Source organism: Tubulanus polymorphus, chromosome 6 (genome assembly GCF_964204645.1).
Source record: "Tubulanus polymorphus chromosome 6, tnTubPoly1.2, whole genome shotgun sequence".
In the NCBI taxonomy this organism is placed as follows: Eukaryota; Metazoa; Nemertea; class Palaeonemertea; order Tubulaniformes; family Tubulanidae; genus Tubulanus; species Tubulanus polymorphus.
In genome coordinates, this window is record NC_134030.1 from 16,087,852 (window position 1) to 16,108,460 (window position 20,609).

General features: G+C 37.6%; 2 protein-coding genes and 1 long non-coding RNA gene across 11 annotated transcripts in view; 2 read left to right on the forward strand and 1 right to left on the reverse strand.

Moving 5' to 3' along the window:
- Positions 1-19,700, reverse strand: part of LOC141906818 (kinesin-like protein KIF28) — a 139,057-nt gene extending 119,357 nt beyond the window's left edge. For 6 of the 9 annotated variants that reach the window (XR_012619423.1, XR_012619424.1, XM_074796214.1 and 3 more), the window contains exons 1-4: positions 19,490-19,700; positions 9,131-9,263; positions 8,811-8,890; positions 5,112-5,223 (exon numbers count right to left, since the gene is read on the reverse strand). Coding sequence is in view for 6 of the 9 variants with exons in the window: in XM_074796214.1 (XP_074652315.1) it covers positions 5,112-5,223; positions 8,811-8,890; positions 9,131-9,263; positions 19,490-19,660 (496 nt within the window). In the remaining 3 variants the exon portion in view is untranslated. Of the gene's footprint in view, positions 1-3,412; positions 3,503-5,111; positions 5,224-8,679; positions 8,709-8,810; positions 8,891-9,130; positions 9,264-19,489 lie in introns of those variants that run through there. The other 3 variants (XM_074796215.1, XM_074796219.1, XM_074796217.1) reach the window with 3 other exon arrangements.
- Positions 14,460-15,278, forward strand: LOC141906819 (uncharacterized). Its single transcript, XR_012619425.1, has 3 exons — positions 14,460-14,502; positions 14,580-14,812; positions 15,169-15,278. It is a non-coding gene; the product is annotated as an uncharacterized LOC141906819 (long non-coding RNA).
- Positions 16,014-16,937, forward strand: LOC141907095 (uncharacterized). The gene is made up of 4 exons (XM_074796664.1): positions 16,014-16,092; positions 16,359-16,538; positions 16,620-16,810; positions 16,893-16,937. Exons 2-4 carry the CDS (start codon positions 16,439-16,441, stop codon positions 16,935-16,937), a joined length of 336 nt encoding a protein of 111 aa, XP_074652765.1. The 5' UTR covers positions 16,014-16,092; positions 16,359-16,438.
- Positions 19,701-20,609: the final 909 nt, after the last annotated feature.

The window sequence follows — 20,609 nt, forward strand, 5'->3', positions numbered from 1 at the left end:
TCAATAAAGTTATAAGCACTACTCTGTATACTTACACAAAAGCCGCTCGACCGCAGAGCTGCGCGGCGTCGTCATGACGATCGGTGGTGGTGCAATCATCACAGCGAATGCGTATGGGTGGCCGTTCTAATAAAAATTTACGGCATTTTCGCGCAGTAAGGAGGAGAAAATTTTTCGGATTTTTTTTTGAAAGTTTCGATTTCCGGAACTCCGGAAATTTCCGGAAGTCTGGCAACACTGTTCATGTCAAACATTCACGCGTTACAGCATCACCGTAGTGTACTGTACGAGCTTGTGTGTGTGTGGTGTAGCACTCTGCGTGCATGTGGAGGCCTCGAGTAAGTGAATATTCGCTTACACCTCAATGTCAATCAAAACAATCACCGGGTATTATAATGAAACAATACCTATGGCACATGAGTGAAATAATTACATCCTCACCAGCAATGAGCATTTGAAATCGGCACGTATACGGCACCTAGTCCAATGAAACGTACGCCATTCTAGGGCTTTCCCATAATTATTTTAGTAGCGGCAGAATTGCCCGTATATCCCAAAAACAGCCAATCCCATTCGCTTGTAGAGACGACGCCCCTAATCGAGGTCATTGCAATTTTATACGCGAGAGCTAAGAATTTTCCCGCCAAAAACAGTTTTTCGTAGAATTTTAATTCAGTTGACCATGTCATCGACGGAGGTTCGCCATGTCTTCAATCGCATCGATTATACGTCATTTAAGCCGTGAACCAATGAAACAAATGCTCACATAAAAAAACGTACCGCGATTTTACATGAATTGGCTCAATGCCAACATCATATCGCTGACAAAGGTAAACCAAAAAAGGGACGATCGATGGATCACTCTCACCCGTAAAAATGTCGATTTAGCCAGTAAAGTTAGTCGATGATGACCATCTTTCTACGCGCCATAAAACAAAGATGAGTAGGTGGCGCCAGCTGATGGTTGGCTTACTCTCAAAGTCATTTATGGCGGGCGCCAGTCGTCTAAAGCAACTTGGCTATTATGTCAGTCCAGGGAACGTTTTTTGATGGGTATACAAGGATTATGCCTTAATAGCTATTTTTAGGAACAAATACCACCACAAGTCAGCCACCTTAAAAGGTGAAATATCAGAAATATATAGGCTTTTTTCCTACATGATTGGACAACATCCATAAATTTCCAAAAGATTTCATTAACTGGTTCAGGCAGTATCTTTTACACAAGAATTTTCATCAAAATAGCCATCTTTAAGAACTTAGTTGCGGCGACCAGTCAGTCATCTTGATGAGTGGAACCTCCAAAATGAAAAGACTTCTTCCCATCATGATCTGACATGTCATAAAATTGCAAAAGATTTAATCCACTGGTACAAGCTTTATCTTGTACACACAGACGTTTTCCCAATAGGTCCTCTAAAGTAGAGACTCCAGGGCTTTGCTAAGTCCGATAAAATATTGTGACAAATAAATCAGAAAAGTTAAAACTGATTATTTTCGATCCCACTTTACCAGCTATTTGCTAAATCATTTAATGGAAATGAAACTCATGGAATAATATTTATTGCAAGTAGCCCTTTCCAGTGTGACAATAAACCGAGGCAAGTCTATAGTAATTTATTGTTCGTGTTCAATCTTTGTAATCTGTTCCTTTAAGTATTCATGTGTGCTCTATTGTCACCACACAATAGAGGGAAAACTATTTGATGTATGGTTTCTAAGCCGCCAACCCCTGAAAATTGATTTGAGTGACATCGCCATTCAGGTCAGGAAACAATTTCAGGGACGCCCTAAAATTTCAACTTCTTAACCTTAAATGAAGCACTTATCTTGTGCCAAGGGGATAGAGCTGCGTCCTGAACGAATGTTTGTAAAAAAGCACGGAAAATATTCAGGAAATCTAATTCAGTGTTTGGGAAAGTCAAGCGCCACGGTGTTCACATGCCTTATCATTTAATACCCGAGGACCAACTGTTAGCCCCAGTGTTCACTTGCCTTATCATATTACTGCAATGGCATATATTGATCACTTAATCCCCTACCGCTAGCGAAGAATAGCTAACTTTCTGTTGAAAATTTTGAAATGTTCAATAGTCTGTGACACTTGTTTCCCGAGAATGTTTCCCGAGAGAGCAGGACGAACTTTGAAATTCTATGACTGTCTCGCAAAATCTGGGGTGTCTGGCAGCTCTGTGGTTATATTCTAAAAACATCAAAAATCTTGTCCATTTGTACGGCGTTTCAATGATGTAATTAAGCATAGCATAGCAAATCACTACACAGGTTTTTTTATCAATATAACCGCTGGTATGCCTAAAATAAATATTTCCCTAAGAAAATATGTAGGCCTCTCTAGTTTGCGATGTCACTAAACAGGCACATGTTATAGTGATGTCATTCATTGATGTTGGTGATACTTAAGTTCCCATGCTCCAGCCAACCGAAATGAGGGTATTAATAAAAAATCTGCCACGATAACTTTCTGCATGCACAGTGACTGGCAATTCACGTGAAATTTTAGAGTTCAATTTGGAGCAATTACTGTCAAGATGATCAATAACAAGAAAAACATTTCTTAAAATGGACTCAATGTTGGTCAGTGTGAACTTTTAACAGGAGGCCCACGGGCCTGATACCTTCATGATGCAGTAGAAGAAGAATGATCCAGTATTCAAAGTTTTACATATAGATTAACATTGTAACGATGTCACAAGTTTTAAAATAGTTAAGATGGTATAGGCTATGTGGCGATAACGTTCATTTTCTGTTAATATATCCTTACATCAAAAGACAAGCCCATTTCAGCTGCCCTAAAGATCACACTACATTAAAAAATGCATTAAGAATTGGTATAGGCATCATGCTGAAAAGAAATCCAAGACGGCTAGCAACCCTGGGGGCCATACTTGAACTCAATTTTCAATAAGGGGTAGACATTTCATCTACCAAAACTCTTACACCTAGTATCATGAAAATGCATCAATAATTGCAAGCCGTTTCGTGCTAGAAATTCAAGATGGCTGACCTGGCAGCCATTTTTGAAAGCCGATGACCTCCATATACAAAAGGCATGGACAGCTTACCTACCCTGATCCTCACACCAAATTTTGCGGAAATCCATCAAGAATTGCGACCTGCATTAGTGCAAACAAGAAATTCAAGATGGCCACTGCAATGGCAGTCATATTTGATTACCAATTACTTTTTTTTTAACAATAGGGGTGGTCATCTCGCCAGACCCAACCTTCAAGCGAATTCTCAAAGCGATTCATCGCAAATTACTGGCGAATTACTGTGTCGATTTAATTCCATTCCAGAGGTCCTGGCTTACGCCTATGCAATAGGAGTCAATTAAGATTTGTCTCTCCACATAAATTAGTGGGACTATAATGGACCATTTGTTGACACTAACCTTTAATAAACTTCATATGGATACAATGAAGATAATTCCACCCTATAATTCACTATTCAACGATCGACGCGCAGCTTAAACATGGCGCCGTCATTCAATACACCAGTCATAATGAATCTCTACGCATATCAAAATCACACTTGAATTACAAGTGTTGACTTATGATAAACGATCGAAATCTATAGCAATTTGATAGGGAAAATAGCAGCACTATAGTTAAGAAATGTTGATAAACCACCTCCGACTGTCTAAGTATTTAAAAGCTTAATAAGATTAAAGTATTTATTCGTTTGACAAATCTTCGTCTAGCTCCCACCAACAAGTTATAAATGGTGACACGAAAATGACGTCATCGACTCACTACCATCTTATAACCTGGTAAAATCAGTCCAGTTAATTCTGGAAGCCCTGCAAAGGGTGTTAAACATTAGTATTCATTATCGTATCTACACGATAGCATGTTCATGTTATGGTGCTCAGATTTCTACCCGCCCTGTGGGTTATTTGTCAGTTCAAATATAATACAAAATTACTTGATTCTTAGAAAATGACTGAAGTGAAAGTGACTCAGCGAAATCGATCTGTTGGATTATATTATCTTTTTTAAATAATTCAATTATTATTTCAATTTTTGTTATTGTTGTGATTTGGTAGTGGGTTTCCCAGTACTCAAAATATAAAGATTTCTCTGAATATGATTTGCTCATATCCTACCTTTCTAACTGGATTGTACACAAATATGTTAAACAAGAAGCCCAAGGGCTTTGACGCTACAAATATCATTACCAGACGGGTGTCTGATGCTAGTACAGTGGAACTGGCGTAAGTCGGACACTTCCGGACCACTGAAAAATGTTTGACTTAGAAAAATTCCGATTATGAGAAAGTCAGATTTTGGTAGTTTTCTAAGAAAAATCCGAGTTAGCTACAGATTAAAAACCTAACCCTAACAACTGATTGACACAGGGTCAATAATCTATTATGATAGCCGACTACTATTGTAAACATATGAGTCGGTCGAGAGAAAAATCGATCTACCAGTGTAAAAAAAGAAGCGCACCGGTGACAATCTTTTGAAAAAAGCCGACTTTCCGACTTCTAGCCCTAGGATCCTTCTTTGAGACAGATTTTGATAGGAAAATGAACTGAAAAAAAGGGACCTTTGAATTTTGGCTGATTTTGACGATTTCCTGACTTAAAGCTGTCCGAATTACGCCAGTTCTACTTGTACCTTGAGCCTACCATATAGGCTAACTGACAAATGATTTTACAGTTCCTAAAAGGGTTCCCATAATTAGCCACTGAGCTGCTATTACATGGTAGGCCATTGCTTAGAATTGACCACCTAAGCATCAAAAATGAAGCAGTTCACATTCCCAGCCAGTAAGGAGCTCGAGTGCGTTGGAATCAATCAATTATTGCCGTGGTCACTTGCAGGTTCTAATATGTTGCCAGGGCAAATTTAATTCAATTTCATTTAGAAATGTGGCATTCAATAAAACGTGATTCAGTAAATTATTTCCGCGGCTTTCGCTGCTGCAGTTCCTACACCACTGGTGCCAGAGTGAAAATATCAAAAACAGTGAATAAGAAGGATAAGCTTGAGTAAGGCTTAACTCATCTTGGTGGCACAATCAGAAAAAGTGTTTTCCTAGAGTTAAAAAGAAGCTCTTTGAATTATCTTATCTTTTTAATTTACCAAAGAATCCTTTTTTTGGATGCTGTCGTATTTTGAGTCCACCTTTCGATTGTTTAGGATTTAACAAATCTCTGACTTGTTCATTGTAAATCTCCAGCATACTGAAGGTCACCTGTCAAAATGATCATATAAAATGTTAATGAGTGGTGACACTAGTTCGACATACTGCAAATAGAAAATACTATTTCTAGGCATTGACACTTATCTAATAGGACTGAAAATCAGGTCATCCCATGTGAATAATTTGTTTGCAGCAACACGGACCCAAGTTTTCAGGGGGAGTCGGTAGGTAGGTAGAAATTAGTTTTTTCACAAAATTTTAGGGCAAAAAAAAGACAATTTTATCATCTTCTACATATGAAAAACAAAAAACAATATCACATATTGGCATTGTGGATGGGAAATTTATTTAATTTCCTAGATTTCAAGAATAGTTCAAACATTATAACTTCATCTGGAGTGTAATCCACGTGTTTAAAATGAACATTATATAAATATAATGAACATATATGCTCTACAACATTACCGGCTTTAAAAGAGTCACTAGAATGATGAGCTGCATATTTGAACACTGCCAGCTTCCTGGAAAACTTAAACTAGGCCACAGGTCAATGCAAGTTTTCACCCTATGCACACTTGACTAAAAAGAACGTAGCGCATACATCGGCAGTGGGTTGGTCAAAAATGATCTATTTCAATCTATTTCAATGAATCCCAGAAAAGTTTTCACTCAGTACCACTGAAGTCGGGAAGGTTGGGTGACGGCAAACAGACAATTATTTCACTGGAAAATAATATGAGCAACAAGATGGAACTTTTATAGGATTGTTTCAATAGCATGTGAGAAAACTGTTCTAATAAATGAATATCAAGGATAAATAAAACTATTGTTGCAGATAACACTGCAGAACTAAAATGAGAGTGCTATCCATGTGGTTGGGTTTCAAATCTCACCTTGATGGTAACTTTCTAAAAGCGGAGAGGAGTGCAGAATGGAATCAGGGGGGGAAGAGCGCAGAATAGCGTGTCTCGAGTATTTGTGGATTAGACGCATACATTGGCCTATGAAATTTTTAAAATAAAACTTGAGACAATGACCAACACAAGAATGACATAATATCAATTAATAATAATGATTTAAATTGAAAATGTTTAATCCCCATCCGTGTGACCAGGCTATGGGGCATGATTCCCTTTATCTGGATTCGACCTGTGGCAGGTTTGGAGACATCGACACTGATTCTATCTATATAAAATGAATGTTGAGACAATAATGTTTGAATCATCGCTACGAATATCCATTACCAACTTGCAAGCACAGTCAAAAGCTTCAAACAATCATTTTCATCATATTCATTTAATTAAAGCTTATAATAATACGTTTCTATAGAAACCAAACCAAATTTTTTTTTTTTCAAATAGATGGCCGTGTCTTAAGGCATTAAAGGCAACATTTTTCCAGACACACAGAAAAATCGAATATGCAGCTTGTTAAGAAGTTTGTTGAGTAATTGTTATATTCAAGGCACTGACTGTGGAGGACAAAATACAACAACAAAACTATTTTATTCGACTCATTGGCAATCTTGATGGCATGCCTGGTTTAGATCTAAACCCCAGGCATAAATGAACAAGTCGATCGTGTTATTCTGGGGAGTCACATGCGTATTACTCCGTAGGATTTAGTCACAAATACCCTGTTAGATGAATACACAGTATCAAATGATATTTCAGAATATTATTTCAATAACGATTTGTAAACCGAGAAGAAACCGGACGAGATTTCTGTGAGACCTAATGCTCTGCTCCATAAATACTTGAGACACACTATTCTGTGCTCCGCCCCGCGATTTCACTCTGCTCGGCCTCTGCACTCCGCTCTGCTATTAGGTTAACCACCTTGAGAGACTAGGATAAATTAAACATTCTCATACACAATGTTTCATTTGATTCCATATGAATAGCTGATGTGAATGATGGCACTAACAATTTAAGCCGGTTTTGTCAAATCGCGGAATCACGGAATCGCGGAATATTCCAAAAACACGAAATTTATTCATTTTTACTATAGATAGTAACCGCGTTTTTTCATGGGATACCCCTTGTCTGACAAGGCACCGGACGCATATTTTCATTACCAGTACCTATGCGATAATCTATTACTATCGTCACTCAACAAATTAATGATAATTCCAAATGAGAAAATGGAGAACCTACGTAGGCAATTGATACACATTATACATATTTTTGCTCTGGATTTTTTATGCGTCTCGTGCATCTAAATTGACCTTTCTTCGAGTGTGGTGAGAAGAGTTAATAAAAATTCAATGATATTAAACACTATATATAAAATGGTATCTTTTTAACTCCATAATTTGTGAAGAGAAAACTGTTACTCATTGCTTCCCGTTTATATTCCTTGGGACTAAGATACGTATCAACGGTACTAGACAGCATTTTCTGGTAAAATTATTACCGCGGTACATGTTTGGTCGTAGCACACATTCACGTTTGCAGCCATCTAAAACTACATATGGCCCAACCTAGAACGACCGTGCTCAAATCTACTCGGATCGCAAAAAGTTGATTAACTTCGATAACTGATGTTTGCCTTGGTGCCGATCTCTTTGTCCGACTACATTGACTGCTGCTGCAGCTGGTTACTGGCAGCCAGTGAACGGTATCATAAAAGAATGTCGGATAAAATTGCGATTCGACACCGGATATCCCCGCTAAAAACCCAGTTATTATTTATAGTGATAGTGAAGAAATTCCGTTTTTAAAAAATTCTGCGATTCCGTCATTCCGCGATATGACAACACCTAATTTAAGCCATCTAACCAACAGATTTATTATCACTAAAAAACCTTGTTATGATTACAAATCATAGTGTTAATGATCTTATGAAATGATATCAATTTTATTCAAGTCATTTTTAGTGAACCAAGCAGTTCATCGAATCAATAATGATTTATTGTTACATAAGAATAAAATGGATTGGGGTCTGGTGGTGATCAGGTGTGAACAAGGCTACTAACTACTAACTACAATTGTCTAACAATCATCTCACTGGGACAAGTGATATGAATTATATAACCGATGGCCTATAGACCTATCTACCAACTGTGCTCCCTAGCCTATATCCCAGTGTACCAGTTACCTACAGTACCGGTACCGAGAGTAGCTCAAACTAGGATATCAGTGGGGCAAAATACTCTACCAACTCTAGTTGATAGTCACATAGCTATTCATGATTCTTAAATGGAAATAGGAATATGTACAAGCTATTTAGTCCAATGGGCCTACATTAGAGTATAAGCAAGTCTGTGAGTTATACAGTCATAATCTGGTACTAAAAGTGGTTCAGAGGATTCACCCAGGAAGAATTTGTTTGGTTAAAAACAGGTTTCTATCCATTTTACAGGGCAATAAATTTGCTACCCGGATTTTTATTCAATATTTCCATATACACGGACATTCACACTTAGGTAGTTGTACCAGAGTTAGACTTTATAACATCTTTTAAAGAATTATAAAATTCTAAAACAACTTAAAAGCTAAAAAATACCTTTCAGTCTGACAAAACCAAAAATAAAACTGTAAACAACAAATTCCAAACATGAATTAAAATCATTTTTCGAGCATAAAATACATATATTTGACTTGTTGCCAGGAGAAGTATATAACAGGATTACTTACTTCATATTCAACTTTCTCGCCCAATGCCTTTTTTGCATCAATCCCATTGAAAATCTCTTCACAAAATTGTGGAACAATACCTTGAAAAATAATATCAAATATTTTGTTAAGCTTAATTTTCATCTAAGAACAAAAACAAGAATTCCATATATTGGTATCATTCAACATTTCTTGAGAAATTCATCCTCACTAGTATAGGATTCATTCATTGAAAATCCAATTAACACTCAGTAAACAGGTGTGAGAAACAGGATTCATGGACTAAATGAATTGATGGAAACCAGAGATTCAAGTTCTTAATTCTAAGAAATTCTACATACCTTTATTACTACCATAACCAACAACAGACCAACTCTTTCCAGACCCAGTCTGACCATATGCAAACAACGTCGAGTTATATCCTTCCCATGCATTATTCAAAACACCACAACCCAAATCATCAAAAACCTTCCTCTGCAAAATATTCATTAAGTTTAAGGCATCTAAATCCGTAACACAATTTACTGAAAAGTAGCCCTCACAAGCCTGAATTCCCAGTGTATACGTGTGTGTGTGTGTGTGCGTGCGTGCCTGTGTGTGTGGTCAATTCTGATCAAAATAAAAAACCAAGATGGCAACTAAAGCTTCCATCCAACTGACAGTAACGCAGACTCCTTTCCTCTGTACTTATACACCAAGCATCCAATCAACTAATTGCCTTCAGCTGAACATAGGGGAATTTAATTACCACTTATGTCCCCGGAGCCAGGTGTAAGTGGATCCACGACTGACCACATCAATCCCGGAGGTAAAACAACCCGAAGGTCAACTTCGAGGTCCATCAAGCCCCTAGTCAAATCATCTCATTGAAAGAAGCATCGAGATCTGACCCTCAGTCCTCTGCAATATTGGAATAAAAAGGCGAGATCTCTCACCCCTCCTGGACTCAACTTGTTCTGAATAATAACGAAGGGCCTTCATGGGACAAAGGGTCCAGTGTGGTAGATCCTGAGATACCTGATTTTGGTTCTTAGCAAAAAATGACAGAAAAGGACGCAACTGTACTTACATAAAACCCAGGCCAAAGATGATATGACCCGGATTCAAAGTCAGGCATGCAATTCAGAACTTGCCGCCATTGCTAGTAACAGTAAAAAGGTCTTTTTAATCAAGTCTGACCAAGACACCTCAGCCAGAGGTTCAAACGGTTTCTCATCAGATATCTCAGGTCTATCCATAAGTCCCACGGCGGGAACCCGTGAAGCACCTGAGGCCTAGCTATTGCCAACACAGCAATAAGATTCAATATTCTCAAATGTACCATGATATCAGAAATACTAGCTTACTGATATCCTTTTATCGTTACCACTGACAAATGTAAGTGATTGAACAAAAACTGAACTAAATCCCTGAATTGTGCTTCTTGTTTACCTGGTCCAATAGCCTAATTTGATGATCAAGGGAGTCAGAGGAAAGGCATACGCTGACAGCCCATCCCAAAGGAACGAGAGAGCATCCTCCTCCAATCAAACTGATCAGGATAGGAGGTTCAAACACAGCGCACTTCCAGTTGAAACTAATCGCCAACAGATCTCAGAGCAAAAAGCCGATCAATGCTCAAACCCCATTCACCACCTCCTCACCATTCACCTGGAATGGCTCTCCCCTGACGTGACAATGCCTCCGCTAGCCCATTCAGCTTTCCTGCTATTTGTGACATGGACAATGAATTGTCTTTGATAGAAACCAAAGAAGAATACTGGGCTGAAACAGATTCCACAACCTCCTCCCCTTGATTCATCAGGTTCAGACTGAATGAATGAATTGTTTTGGGATAAGTCATGCGCAACTTCGGGACCCGTACAAATTTGTTACAAAACAAAAGATCTAAGATGGTCTGTAGACCACCTGAGGCTTTTGGAACTGAGAGAAACAGAGGCTTTTGGATTTGAGAGAAACAACCGCAGAATGAAACTTTCTTGACCAGTTGAAACACTCCCCTCTCTAGTAACTCGACCGAGGCCGGATTAAGATGCCTGACCGTCCTTTGGATGCATGTTAGGGTGGTCCACTGCCAAGGGGGGCTGAAGACGGAAACTTTTCCGGGCACATGACCCAGCAGTTTACCAAACGCGCCTCATAGCCCCTTTGACCGGGGGATGTTTTCTACCACCCTTTTGAGGTCTCTCACCTCCCTGCCAACTGTTCGTGGCCTAGTTGGTATAACGGAAGTCCATCAATCGAAGGACTGTATGATCTGAAAGTGGAGGAAGAGGCTCTAGACCTTCTCCTCTTGCAAGGGGTCGGGAGTCCTGATAGCACTTTGGTCTCTCTTTGACCTTAGCCATCTGCTCCCCAACCACGGTAAACTTGGTTTTTCCCCACTCCATACAATGGATGATTGTGCTGTGTCCTACCGCCTGCGTAGGACAAAAAGTAAAAATAAATTGCCCATGGGCAAAGTGTGGTTTACTTTGAAAGCTAGAGGTTGTTTGGAGTAAGGGCATTGCTTGAAAAATCTTTTTTGATTCGTAACTTCAAAGTTCTAGAAGTATATACTATATTCTATCTTTCTTAAAGAATTATTTTGTAGTCAAATAAGACTAAAGATACATTTGTTTATGGTCTATGTCCATAATTTTGTATGGTACAGGTAGGCACGGCAGGGAAACTATTTTATATTTTCAAAAAAATATTTTTGCAGTATGAAACAATTGCCTCAAGGGTCACTATGGCCAGACTGTCAGCTTTTCATAAAATGGCAAATGATGCATTCTGTGGGTTAAATTTGTCCAAATACACTCCCAGCTCATACAATCCCAGGCTAATGTCGTGTTTTCATAAGTAGCACAGAGAGCGAATTGAGCTGGCAGGAACAAATACCTCAGATAAATCTTTTCCCTTTCTCTAATTGATTTGAATGCGGAATAGAATTGAATTTTCTAAAATTGTTCTGAATAAAACAAACTTGAACTGGATTTGTTGTTTTGTTCAATAAAGTAAAATTGAATTGGGTTTGATGGTTTTTTTGCAGAATAAAATTTGATTGAATTTGCAGTTTGAGCACGTGGCTAATTATCATATCAAGGTCATCCATCAGATTTGAGAAAAAGCTATTTTTCCCGCACTTTGCACAATTGTCAATGATATTTTCTATAGTGCAAATAAAAATATTCCTCCAAAAAACCAAATCAACTAAAGATTTCACAGAAATCGATATTGAAATACAATTTAAGATCTTAAGATAAAACCCAGAAGTAAAACGGTAGTTTACCACGGGTTCATGTGAACACCTGCTGATCTTTGCGGCTAAGCCAATCATAGAGGAGTCTTTGCTTTCTGATTGGCTTTTTAAAACAGATATTTTTGTGATCAGATTTTCGCGAAAGAGCTCATATAAATTTTAAGGATGCCCTCTTTTAAAATTCAGCTTCAAAGGGGTTAGAGAAAGGTTAATGCTCTCATGAATGATTTGTATGAATATATGCTCAGTTGCACAGTCAAAGAGCCTTTGCTCTGGAAACCATGTCATTTAAATTCGCTCCATTTGTATAGTAATAGGCTCAGCCCACGGCTGGCCTAAAAATATTTAAATAAAATTCAGGTGATGTTTCATTTCAGAGGGTGGCTGAATTTTGAGTCTTGGAAACAAAACCTCTTCCAATGTATGGCCGCGGAAGCTAAAACCGGGGCGTAGTATTAGATCGTTTTGAATCCTAGAATTTACCACTACAATATTCAGACCTCCAACTATACCTATAGTTTGCTGGCCTAGTATTTTCAGGTCACAAGAAATTGCAATCTATTACAAATTCTATCCAACAGAAAACACAGTGCTCATCTTCTGCTATTATTCAGCCTGTTATCAGTACAGCAAGCAGCATTACAGCATCACCATATAGTAGTCAGTGTGAGCGTGTGTTTGTGTGCGCAACAGTCTAATGTATAGCACTCCCGCGCAAATGGAGGCCTTGTGTAGTGAGCGTTCGCTTCACTTCAGTCTCAATCAACACAATCACCGGGTATTAAAATGCAACAATACCTATGGCATTATGTGAAATAATTATATTCTCACCAGCAATGAGCATTTAAAATTTGCACATATACGGCACAATGTCCAATGAAACGTTCGCCATTAATAACTTTCCCATAAATATTTCAGTAGTGCCGGAATTCCCCGTATATCCAAAAAACAGCCAATTACATTCGCTCGTAGAAACGACGCCCCCCCAATCGAGGACATTGCAATTTTATACGCAAGAGCTAAGAATTTTTCCGCCAAAAACAGTTTTTCGTCGAATTTAAACAGAGTTGACCATGTCATCGACGGAGGTTCGTCATGTCTTCAATCGCATCGATTTATACGTCGCTTAACCCGAGAACCAATGAAAAAAATGCACACATAAAAAAAGGTACTGCGATTTTACATGAATTGGCTCAATGCCAACCTCATACTGCTGACAAAGGTAAACCAAAAAAGATATTTTTCAATACCGTTATCCGTGGTTTTCTACGGATCTGCGAGGAATTCTCATCTCTGATTGTTATAAGCGCCAGTATAGACCTGGCACAGTATCAATATAGTATTCAATTCCCTTACAAGCACACAGCCTATACAATATACTGTAGGGTAACTCCACGTAATTTCGGAAGACCACATAAATTCGGAAGTTTTTTTTCTACAGCATCTCCGCGGTCGCGGAGAGGGAATACCTACGTGGATTAGGCCAAATTAGATATAGGGGAGGTAGGTTGGTATTTCCTGGGAATTCCACGGGATTCCGCGCCATTTTGATGACGTAGTACGCATTTCTTTCTGGCACACGAAATCAGCGCGGCAGGGCGAAAAAGTCAGTCATGTAAGTAAATTATTGATTCGCCCCGCTTTTACGGAATTTCGTGGCAGCCGATACGTAAACACTGCCAAGAAGTTCTAGGAAGTCGATAGTTTGTTTATAAACATTCATTTTCTATCGGAATACGCTCATCGTAAAAAAAACGGCGATTTTCAAGAACTCGCTCGCCTACACATAATTTCGGAAATCCCACACCCAGCTTTCACGGCTCTTCCACATAATTTCGGAAGTTCCGAAATTATGTTAGATTAGTTACGCGTATGTTTACACAGCTGTTATCCACATTAAATAAAACTGTGATGCTGATTAGTTAGGCCTATCAAAGAAAGAAAGTCAGGTTTAGAACTATTTACTCTAGGCTCATTCATTCATGAATTCAGGTAGGGCTACTACCATCCAGATTCAGTCAAAATAAGATCTGTGTCTAGGCTGTCATAACAAATTACAGAAACAATCTATCCAGGCCTAACGAAATATTTTTTTTAAATTTTCTTTCACCTCGGTTCATAATAAAGAAGGTCATGTTTTCATTTCTTTTTTATAGAATGCCAAAAGTGTATCGAAAGTGGACGGAAGCTCAGATGCGTGAAGCCATTGAGTCCGTCAGAAATGGCTCATCAGTTTTATGGGCGGCTAAGAATTTTGCAGTTCCAAAATCAACTCTGCACGACCGTGTTAGTGGCAAAATACCGGCAGATTCAAAACTAGGCCGGCCGACACATTTAACGGAGGCAGATGAGAAAAAGCTCGCCGATTTTGCCAAAAACAGGGCTGATTTGGGATACGGATTCTCAAAGAATAATTTTCTGAAATATGCTGGAGATCTTGCGTTGAAACGTGGAAAACCGTTCAAGGAGGTGCTTGTCAATTAGCCAACATCATTAGGATTTGTTATTTGAAAGCATGAATTTAATAATGCAGTCTTTTCTTTTAGATTGTCCCAAGTGATCAGTTTTGGGCTGGGTTTAAATCCAGAAATCCGTCAGTAACACTGCGCAAGCCCGAAGGCACTGCTGCCATCAGGCATCAGTGTATGAATGTAAAAAAAGTGGGGATGTTTTTTGGAGCAGCAAAATGTGCATTGGCAGGACTTCAACCAATGCACATCTGGAACATGGATGAAACCGGCCTGCAGTTTTCCCATGTCCCTGGGAAAATAGTTGCTAGGTATGAAAATTGAACATTAGCTCAATGATAATTCTAGACATTGTGTCAATAGATAGGTAGGCTAATATTCCTCAGTGCAATATGTAGATATATACCTATACATACCCGTACATTTTTTCACTATCATGCATGATTTTTAACCAATTTTTTAGTCAAAATCTCGAACTTTCAGCAAATAAACTAACATATTGTATCAATTGTGGCATTTATTATCATAGTTTAATGGAATCAATGACCCTTTGAATCAAATACAACTGTAAATTTGTCATAAAATGCACACCAAGTCCTCTGAAAATATAAAACAGATATCTCATAAAGGTTTGATAATAAGACTAAGAATTGTGTTTCATTCACAGAAAGGGAAGCAGATATGTGCAGGCACGCATTAGTGGCAATCGTGAAACTATTACCATCATGGCTTGTGGTAATGCGGCAGGGCAGATGCTAGCACCGAATGTAATTTTTAAAGGGAAAACGGCAGCATCACTGCAGTCTGTTGATTCCAATCGAGCACCTCCCGGAACTACGGTGTCTGTTTCTGAAAGTGGATGGACAAAGCAGGTTACAAATAATAGGCCTATACATAACCAGGAATCAACAACTTACTTTTAATCTATCTAACTTTCCATAATTTTTATCATAATAGGGAATCGCAACACTGTGGTTTAAGAAGAGCTTTTTACCAGCAATCGGCCGAGTTCGCCCGCAAGTTTTGATATCAGATGGTCATAATAGCCACAATTTCTTAGAATTGGTGGAACTGGCTCGCGAAAATAACATCAAATTAGTTGAACTCCCAGAGCACACATCACACTGGCTACAGCCTCTAGATCGGTAGGTCTTTTTGCCCTTATTGATTTATACAATCTAATTTAATGACTGCGGCGGTATGTGTTCTTTTTTAGATCGTGTTTTAAGACATTAAAGTCCTCATGGAATCGCCTCTGTCAAAACTTCTCAAATCAAAATCCAGGTCGGATCATTAACAAGAGTTGTTTTTTTGAAATCTTTACACCTACTTGGCAGAGTATCTCGCCTAAACACTTAATTAATGGATTCAGGTCGTGCGGGATTTATCCATTCGATCCTTCTATAATTCCACCAGAGGCATTTCTTCCATCTACAACTACAATTGCAACAGTCATTGCTGATGTGAGTTATTTTCTATCCGGGTCATATGATCTTACCAAGTTGTTATTTGAATACAATGATGTGTATTGGTATTCTAGATCGCCGATCCTACACCATGTAGTGATGTTCCGTTGTCGGAATCAAATAAGGTATGACTTTTCACACTAAAACATACAAAACGTAAATATAGACAAAATCATTTAAAATATCTTGCAATGACCTGTAACCTTAATTACTATCTAGAATCAATCAACGAGTGAAAATCCATCTCAGGTGTGAAACAAAAAACTTTATTAATTATAGGTTCATTGTTTGTTAATTAGTATTATTATTTTACCTGTGTTGGAATAACAGATTCAGATTGGTTCTATTGTGTTCTTTGTTGTTACTTACACCTAATGATTTTACATTTCAGTTTTCAAGTGCTGACGAACAATCAACAAATATCCTTTTATTTTTCATGATTTGTTTTCCTCACATTACATTCACATCTAAATGGAGTATTCACATATGTTTATGAAATATATCTTTCAGTTTTTAACAGCGGAGACAGAAGCGCCACCTATATTTCCTTTTGATAACAACTCGTCCCCAGGTAACAGAGAATTTAGAATGAATTAAATACAAATATTTTTCCATATGAGATATCTCATTTCGATTCTCAAAACATTATCAGCTGATCCAGATCACGATGTTTTGGATTACCCTGTGGTCACACTAGCAAAAAAGAAGAGAAAATGTGAAGAGAAGAGATACTTCATACTTACTGCTGACGATGCCTATGCGAATGCGGTTGCTAAGCAAAATCTAAAAGAAAAAAAAGAACAAGAGAGAATTGAAAAGAGGCAAAAAAGACTCACTACAACTGTAAGTTAAAATAGTGCTGCAAATAGGTTATGGTTTTAATGTACCATTTATTTACATTTTTCCTGTCACGCTCTTTTTGCAGATTTCATCGAGACCAGAGGCATCAAATATTCCAGTAAGTAGATAACAAAACCATTTGAGAATGTTAATTCAATGATTCATTATTTGTCAATGAAAAACATGCATTTCAGGGCCATGATGATCAAACTCAAGATGATGATCAAATTCCTGAAGCAAGTATGCCTAAAATACAAGAAATAAATATTAGGTAGGCTTGTAGAATTGTAGTTTAGATCTTGTTTGTATACTGACTTGAAAATGGTCGTTTTCTTTTAACAGTGAGGGTGTCTACATAGCACTATACCAAGAGGGCAATCGTGGACGAAAACATCTTTATTTTGGAGTGGTACGATTCCTTGAAATTAGTTCTGAGAACAAATGCATTCAATGGCTTACCCAATTCATGAAATCTGTTTTCAGATCTTAGAGATTCTTGCCTTTGGAGACGTAGTGATGGTACAGTTTCTTAACCAACCATGTGAAACTAAAAATTCATTTATATGGCCGGATGTAGACATCATCAAGGAGCACCCCACAGAAAACATCATCTATGATTTAAGCCCTCCAAAAGTCATCAACAACAGGATGCAGCTAGAGTTTCCAAAAGAAGAATTCCAAAATACGATGGACGTGTTCGCTACATTCTAAAATCAAAATATTTTTGTCAACTTAATCAGTGGAATATATGTTTTATTTCTAATTTATGGATGTAAATGTTAGGTTTTTGGTAAGTTTTTAGTTTTATAGGTACAAATCTTATTTTTTTATGAGCCTGATATTTTATTATTCAGGTAGGCATATAAGTTATTTTTTCAAAATACATAACAGCAATAATATATGGGTTGTGCAATACGAATATGTTATGAAATATAAAAGTTTGAAATACTTAACTTCTGCTTCTGTTTATTTGTTTACCCTCAATCAGCTGATCGGCTAAAATTGCGCGAATTAAAATAGTTTAATTATTGGATTCGAACATCAATCACCTGCTAACACCCCTACTTTACCCAAATGGCATTGTCCAACTAGCGTTGCCATATTGCTATGAAGCATCAGTATTTTTTAATCTCATCAACTTTATATAAAAAGAATTTGTTTTATATAAAAACATTGTATGAAATGACATATACATTGATTAATCGTCGTAAAATTTGCGCGAAATTAAAATAGTTTAATAATGGGATTCGAACCTCAATGACATTGCTACCACCCCTACTTAACCAAAATGGCATTGTCCAACTACCGTTCATATAGCTACCTCCCCTACTTTACCAACATGGCATTGTCCAAGAACGACGCGTTGTGAGTACATATAAATGATAACAAATATTTTCGTTATTTCGTTTCCGAAATTATGTGGAGTGCTTCCGAATTTACGTAACCAGGTATTCCGAAATTATGTTGTCTCTTAAAATGACATAAATTGACATATCTTTTAAAGGGAACTCGTTTTAAACGATTCCTTAATGATCGCAGAAATATGCGGCTATGAAAAAAAGTGCTATTGGCAATTCCTATAGTCGAAGATTAATGCCCGTGAAATTAGTTGATTAAAAAACGGCTTCCGAAATTACGTGGAGTTACCCTAACGCCTAATGCATCACACAGGAATGTGTTGGCAGGAATGTGAGTGCAGCCTGGTCTAGAACCAGCAATTGGCTATATAGTAGACATTGACAAGTATGGTACCAACTGCATCAATCAGGCTAATCACTCAGCTGGGTGAAAAATGCTGAATGCATGTACCTTAGACATATAAAAATCAGGCCGGGTTCAGGCATTCAAGAGTTCTAAACTTAGAGGACAAATCTGAGAGAGTACATGTATATGTTTTGTTTGAAAAAAAGGGGAAAAAATAACAATAACCAGAAGAAATACAAGGACAGGCGGTCAGAGAACCTTAAAAATAATCTTGAGGGATAGAATAGGGTTTTCTGTGAAACAGCAGAAAACCCTTAGGCCTATAATAATCATGAGGAATATGATAGGGTCTTCTGACAATGGAGTAGGCCTACCCTCAACGGCATCGATCAAAGATTCCATGTTACAATCCACCAGGTTTGCGAGTGGTTACTCAGTTACTGCACTTCTATTTCTTCTACATTTCAATTAAATTTTGATCAACTTTTCTCATAGTAGTAGATAATTTTAAAGTGTAATAGCCCCAAGGGGCACAGTGGCAAATGGCATCATAAATGGCAAATGATGCATTCTGTGGGTCATATTTGTCAAAATACACTCCCCATCAATACCTATAATCTTGTGTTTTCATACACAAACAGGGAGCTGGCAGGAAAAAATACCCCAGAACAATCTTTTTCCTTGGTCTCATTGATTTGAATGCAGAATAGAATTGAACTGGATTCCGAATGATCACCAGATTAACAGCCTGTGAAAGTAGGCCTAGCAGAAAACCTAGAATTTTCTAGGGCCTACAAAAGAAGCGACATGTCTAAGAATGCAGACAAATAATCCTCGGTGAAAAAGCCCATTAAACGGCCATCATATTATCGAGTGAGCTATATGAATATAAAAGAATGAAACGCAAAGCCAGTCGGGTCTTTTTCCAAGTGGTCTACAAATAAATAAAGGTTAGATTTCTAATGGATTAAATCCTACCTGGTCACAGAATTTATGTCCATTTGGATGATGCAGGTCTGGCCCAAAGAATCCATCTGGTTCTTCTTTACAGCCGTCAAACGACCAATAACTGTGGTCAAAATTAAACGTTTTTTTTGTTTCTCCACTATGATCCTCTGGATCCATGATGTAGGTTGTAGGTCCTTGCATATCAATAATCAACTTAGCATTACGAGACCTCTCTCGTTTATTGTAAAAATTATGAGTTAAAGAGAACAACTACAGTATAACGTCTCTATAGTGAGAAAAATGTTCATGGGACCACTGAAATTTATTTTTACCGGTATTGAAAACCCAGTGCCAGGATCCCTGATTCTTTTTTGGATTTTGTACTTATTTTTGGAAGGGCAAAGAACAAGAAAAATAAAGATTTATTTTTTGTCTTGTTTTTGCATTTATTTTCTGAAGGATTAGAAATAATAAAATAATTTTCTTACATTTCAAGCACCTCTCACATTGATTTTCCTATTCAAATGACTGCTTGAAAGAAATTAAGTTATTAAAGAAATGATTTAAACAGAATATTCTTTATATAGGTGGCATTGAAGACAAATGCCTAAGTAAAAAGAGAGAAATATATCTAAAAACCATAAAAACTCATTATTTGTAGTGTCAAACACAAGAAATCATTTTCATTTTTTAGAAATCAGACTCATTTTTATTTTTTTCCACGACCAACAACTGGCAGACTGTCCTCCAGGCAGACCATACAAAACGGCTGTACAGTTGTAAATGAATTTTCAACCTCCTTCACTCTCTCATCTTCCTCCTCAACCTCCGATTCAAAATAGCTATATGAAAACATAAGACACCATTTGAAAGCTGACTGTACAATATTGTACCTATTAGAAATCTGTTGAATTGCTGAAAAATGGCATAAAAATCAGATATAAATATCAATACAATGAAAGTCGAAGTGTCCATAGGCCTACAGCCGCAAAATATTCTCGCGGTGACGTATTTTGACTCAATAAATTTAGTTGAATTGATTTGGAGAAATAACATTATCAACGAAACAAATTTACCGGCTATCCTCCGAACTCCCCCCTTCAATTTCTACCACCTCCTCCTTGCCACATATCATTGATGGAACCTGCGA

Excerpts from the sequence above, each read along its gene's own strand:
- LOC141907095 (XM_074796664.1), top strand. The coding sequence starts at position 16,439 with ATGGAGTATTCACATATGTTTATGAAATATATCTTTCAGTTTTTAACA. Across the intron at positions 16,539-16,619 it reads TGATAACAACTCGTCCCCAG|CTGATCCAGATCACGATGTT; the intron begins GTAACAGAGAAT and ends AAACATTATCAG. Across the intron at positions 16,811-16,892 it reads AAAAAAGACTCACTACAACT|ATTTCATCGAGACCAGAGGC; the intron begins GTAAGTTAAAAT and ends CTCTTTTTGCAG.